Raw genomic sequence first — 4,796 nt, 5'->3', positions numbered from 1 at the left:
TAGAATAAACATTTATATATATAATATATATATATATATATATATATATATATGATCCTCTAGAGATTTTAGAACTAACTACTTTGCTTATATATATCATCATCATCGTTTAACGTCCGCTTTCCATGCTAGCATGGGTTGGATGATTTGACTGAGGACTGGTGAACCAGATGGCTACACCAGGCTCCAATCTGATTTGGCAGAGTTTCTACAGCTGGATGCCCTTCCTAATGCCAACCACTCCGAGAGTGTAGTGAGTGCTTTTACGTGCCACCGGCATGAAGGCCAGTCAGGCGGTACTGGCAACGGCCACGCTCATAATGGTATACTTTACGTGCCACCTGCACAGGAGCCAGTCCAGCGGCACTGGCAACAATGCTGTGCAGTATTTGCAGCACATATTACACAATATATAATATTAAATGCAATTATTGTGGTATTTCAATGAATTGACAACAGAAGTCCTTAACATTTAACAGTTCCCAATGAAATCAAATGACTCTAAGTCATCTAACTTGTTAAAAAAATCCAAAAATTCACACTTGTTGATTTTATATATATTTCTGTTTAGTTTATTTATTTAGCTTTCTTTTTAAAATTTTATTTCTTATTTTTACAAGATTTATTTCCACTTATCCTCACCACTCCCAGACTAAAAGACAGATTTGCTGAAATAATGGTTTTCTAATGTTACAACAGAATCAAGTTTAGTTTATAGGTCTGACACAGAATTGCTTCTTTCTTTCTTTCTTTTATTATTAAAAAAATTTTGTTTTCCCCAAAGTATTATTTTCCTCATTCAATATTAAATTCCTTGAAATTCTTACTTAATTCAAAAATTTTTTAGATTATTATTATTATTATTATTATTATTATTATTATTATTATTATTATTATTATCATCATTATCATTATTATTATTATTATTTCTAGCACAGTGGATTAGCAGAAACATTTGTGTTGGGGAAAGTGCTTTGCAGTACGGAGTTGTGACTTTGTTCTGATTTCAAATCCTGCAGTGATCAAGCTTTGCCTTTCACCCTCTTGAGGTTGATAAAATAAGCTTCAGTCAAATGCTGGGGTGATTTATTCAACTAACCCTTCCCATGACTATTTCTTCTCTTGCTGAACTGGTGCCATCAATAGGGACAAGAAAACCCCCTGCACATCACAACCCTACCAACCCTTTCAGCACTACTCTGTGGATTCATTAGGGAAAAAAAGGGTATTTGACTAATCAAACTCCATCCCTGAAAATATAGAATGAGAGGTATAATCAACCTTTGCAAGATTTGAACTCAAAACAAAGACATATAATTCAGTACTGTAAGGGACTTTGCTTATCACCCTACCATTTCAGAAAGCAACAAATTGTGGAATGAGTGTAGTCAATTGAACTGATTCCCCCGCCCTTTAGCACTTATTTAATTTTCATTAAGGAGAAATAAACGATAAAGTCGATTTTCCTGGTCTATGATCAAAATGTGCACATTTCGTTGGTCTTTTGGTTCAAATTGTTTACATTTTGTGCTTTCATGTGTCCAAAACCTATACACTCTTTTGTCTATAATGAACAAACCATCATGCTCTCTCTCTCTCTCTCTCTTATATATATATATATATATATATACATACATACATATATACATACATACATACACACTCATACACATAGCTTGAAGTTAGACTTTTATGTTTACTTTATTTTTGTTCTAGATAATCATATGATCAATACCAATTGCTCAGCACTTCATAATCGGTAAGCTGCTTTTTCTTTTTAAAAGTTCCCTTCCCTGTCATCGAAAATGTTCTTTCTGCTATGAATATAAATGTATCCATTTCAGTACTGTTGTGATAATTATAAGGAAGTCTCAACCATTATTACTGGGTCCCAGCATTCTGTAGAGGTATTGGAAAAATAAAACGTCGCTAGTCTAAGGTCAACTCTGTTGAGTTGATCTTTCATTAAAGTTATTCTAGCTAGATTATGTCTTGGACTTTATTGTCTAATATCTCCTCTCCCTTTTTTAAGATGTGATTTTAAGATTTGGCTGCTTTTTCTAGCAAGTCATGTAACTGTGTTGTTATAATAAATTGTACCAACACTAGTATATTACTGGTTCATATTTTGTAAAGTGACTCTTAATATATTGGTTTTAATATTGACCATTAAGTTATATCAGTCCTGGTATTAAGCTGCAACAACTAGCAGTCCTGTTTGTAAACTACAATTTCTAAGAAATAAATTGGATGCTGGAAGATATCCAGAAATTTAGCATAAAAGCAAGCAAACAAGAAAATTATTAAAAAAAAATTGACTTAACCAAACCGGATACACGCCCCTAGATATATCCCTTGACAAAATGTATGGAAAGGCCTTGTGTAATTGGAGTGTATCTATAAAGCTTCTACATATGCACTGGAGTATTGCCTCCATTAAAAATAAAACACCCTAGTTACAAGCAGTTGGAAAAACATGACAACCAAAAATGCTGAATTCAATACAGAAAGAAGCATGGAAATATTTAGTAAAACTAAGTAATATAAATACCCATTCTTCAGGAACCACAAATATAGGATTAAATACACACATGCAAATGTACAGATATAACAATAAAAATAAAATAACCTTAGAGAAGAACAAAACACTAGAAGAACCAGGATAACAAACAAACCATGGGAATTAATTAAGACCGTTCTATGGACAATTCCTAAAACAACTGAATAAACCTGATTGCAACAGAGTGGCCTACATCTGGCACTGTGGTTATTAATTGAATAGGGAACTGTGGTTATTAATTGAATAGGGAACCTCTATGCGGTTTTCAACCTGTTAGAAATATCAGCCTAACTTTCCTCCGACTGCACCCTGTCATCTTGTTAAAGAAAACATTGGTTAGTGTTGTCCAAGACACACTATACTTGAAATTAAGTTGGGCTGGTCATGGCTGGAATTTCTTCCATCACAGATCTGCTTGACCAGTTCTGACTTGGTGCTAAACAATCTAAACAATAACAACAACATCTGAAAGAGGAATGGTCCAATAATAATAAGACAGCTCTTTTATGAGATTGTTCAGCCACTAGAAATAATAATGGCCAAATCTCTCTACCATCTTAAAGCAGGAAGGAAACATTGGATTAATGTAGTTCTACATACAATCATTATCATCATCACCATCACCATCACCACCATCATCATCACCATCATCATCATCATCATCATCATCATCACCATCACCACCACCACCATCATTATCATCATATCTGAATAAAGGATGGAATGGTTGCACTGGGATAGTGTATCGTAGTTTTGCTGGAACAGATCTGACCCGGGGCTAAACAAGTCCTGTTCATTACTGCTTAATTACTGCATTATTATGTAATGCATAGATACTTAAATGTGTGTGTGTGTGTGTGTGCTTTTGTATACTCTTGTCTTGGCATCATGTGATGATTGTAAATGAGTGTCACCTTCATACAAGGGGTGTTGTTCATTTCCAGTCTTCCAGGAAAAACATGTCTGGCTATGATGAAATATTACCTTGCCTGGAAACAGGTCAGGGTTGGTAACAAGAAGGGCATCTGGCTGTAGAAAATCTACCTCAACCACCTCTGCCTGACCCATGCTATCAGGGATGGATGTGAAGCAGTGCTGCTGCTGATACATTTGTTTCTGTCATTAGAGTGTGGCCATGCTGGGGCACTGCCTTGAAGAATTTTCAGACTCCGGTACTTACATTTTTATAAGCTAGGAACTTTATTGATCTCTTATGCTGAACTGCTAGATTGTGAGGGCCATAAACACACCAACACTGGTTGCCAAGAGGTGCTGGTGGGGAGGGACAAACACACACACTGAACTTTCAGTTTTTGTCTACAAAATCTGTTCACAAGGCTTTGGTTGACACAAGGCTATAACAGAAGACATTTGCTCAAAGAGTCACACAGTGGGACTGAACCTAGAACCATGTAGTGGGGAAGCACACTTCTTATCCCTGCTACATGCATGCATGCATGCATGTGTGTGTGTGTGTGTGTGTGTGTGTGTGTGTAGAGGTAGCAAATGCATATGTGCAGTTCCCATACTGGGTACTAGACTTTATATACTATACTATATGCCATGCTATATTCTGATATCGTCGTCATCATCATTATTGTAAACCCGTACTGTACTATAAAGTGTGTGAAAAAAGAAAAACCTTGTTTCTGTATCATTGGTTACTTTGGTGATATTTCTTAAGACTGAGAATTCTTTCAATTAAATGAAAAAAACAAATGCAAAACAAAATTTCAAAAATATAAATAAAGTGAAAAACATCTCTTCTCATTTAATCAATTCAGCCTCACTTTACATTTAGCTCTAACTGTTGCTACACTACAACTGCTGCTCTTACTGTTAGTTTCTTTCTATCTTCTCTTTCACTCTTCTTTTTCTTTTCATTCTCCCTTCATTTCTTAAGGAGACAGAGAAGCTAGCAGCAGCAGAAGAAGAAGAAGGCTTAAAACCTATAATGAAGTTTATACTATAGCATTAGAGAGACCGTGGGAAAATGATATAGTAGAAATTCCCAGATATTTTTTTCTTTTACCCTTTTTGTTCATCTTCTTTCTTCATCTATTTAAATGTATTAGTTTTGAAGGAGCTGGCAAAGGGATCTATTCTGGATGTGTTTGTTTGTATGATGAACATTATATATATATATATATATATATATATATATATATACATCCTTTAATGAGTGAAATTGTGAAAAGAAAACAGGAAAAATATTTTTCTCAAAAGTCTTGTTATT

At 34.7% G+C, this 4,796-nt stretch overlaps 1 protein-coding gene across 1 annotated transcript in view; it reads left to right on the top strand.

The window, feature by feature from the left end:
* Window positions 1-1,668: 1,668 nt before the first annotated feature.
* LOC106871323 (fringe glycosyltransferase) overlaps window positions 1,669-4,796 on the top strand; it is a 40,961-nt gene continuing 37,833 nt past the window's right edge. The window contains exon 1 of the mRNA XM_014917714.2: window positions 1,669-1,759. Coding sequence (XP_014773200.1) covers window positions 1,725-1,759 — 35 coding nt within the window. The 5' untranslated portion in view covers window positions 1,669-1,724. The remainder of the gene's footprint in view (window positions 1,760-4,796) is intronic.

The sequence above is a fragment of the Octopus bimaculoides genome, chromosome 10 (genome assembly GCF_001194135.2).
Source record: "Octopus bimaculoides isolate UCB-OBI-ISO-001 chromosome 10, ASM119413v2, whole genome shotgun sequence".
NCBI classification, from domain to species: Eukaryota; Metazoa; Mollusca; class Cephalopoda; order Octopoda; family Octopodidae; genus Octopus; species Octopus bimaculoides.
Note: the sequence above shows the minus strand (reverse complement) of the source record. Positions and strands in the feature narration are given on the sequence as shown.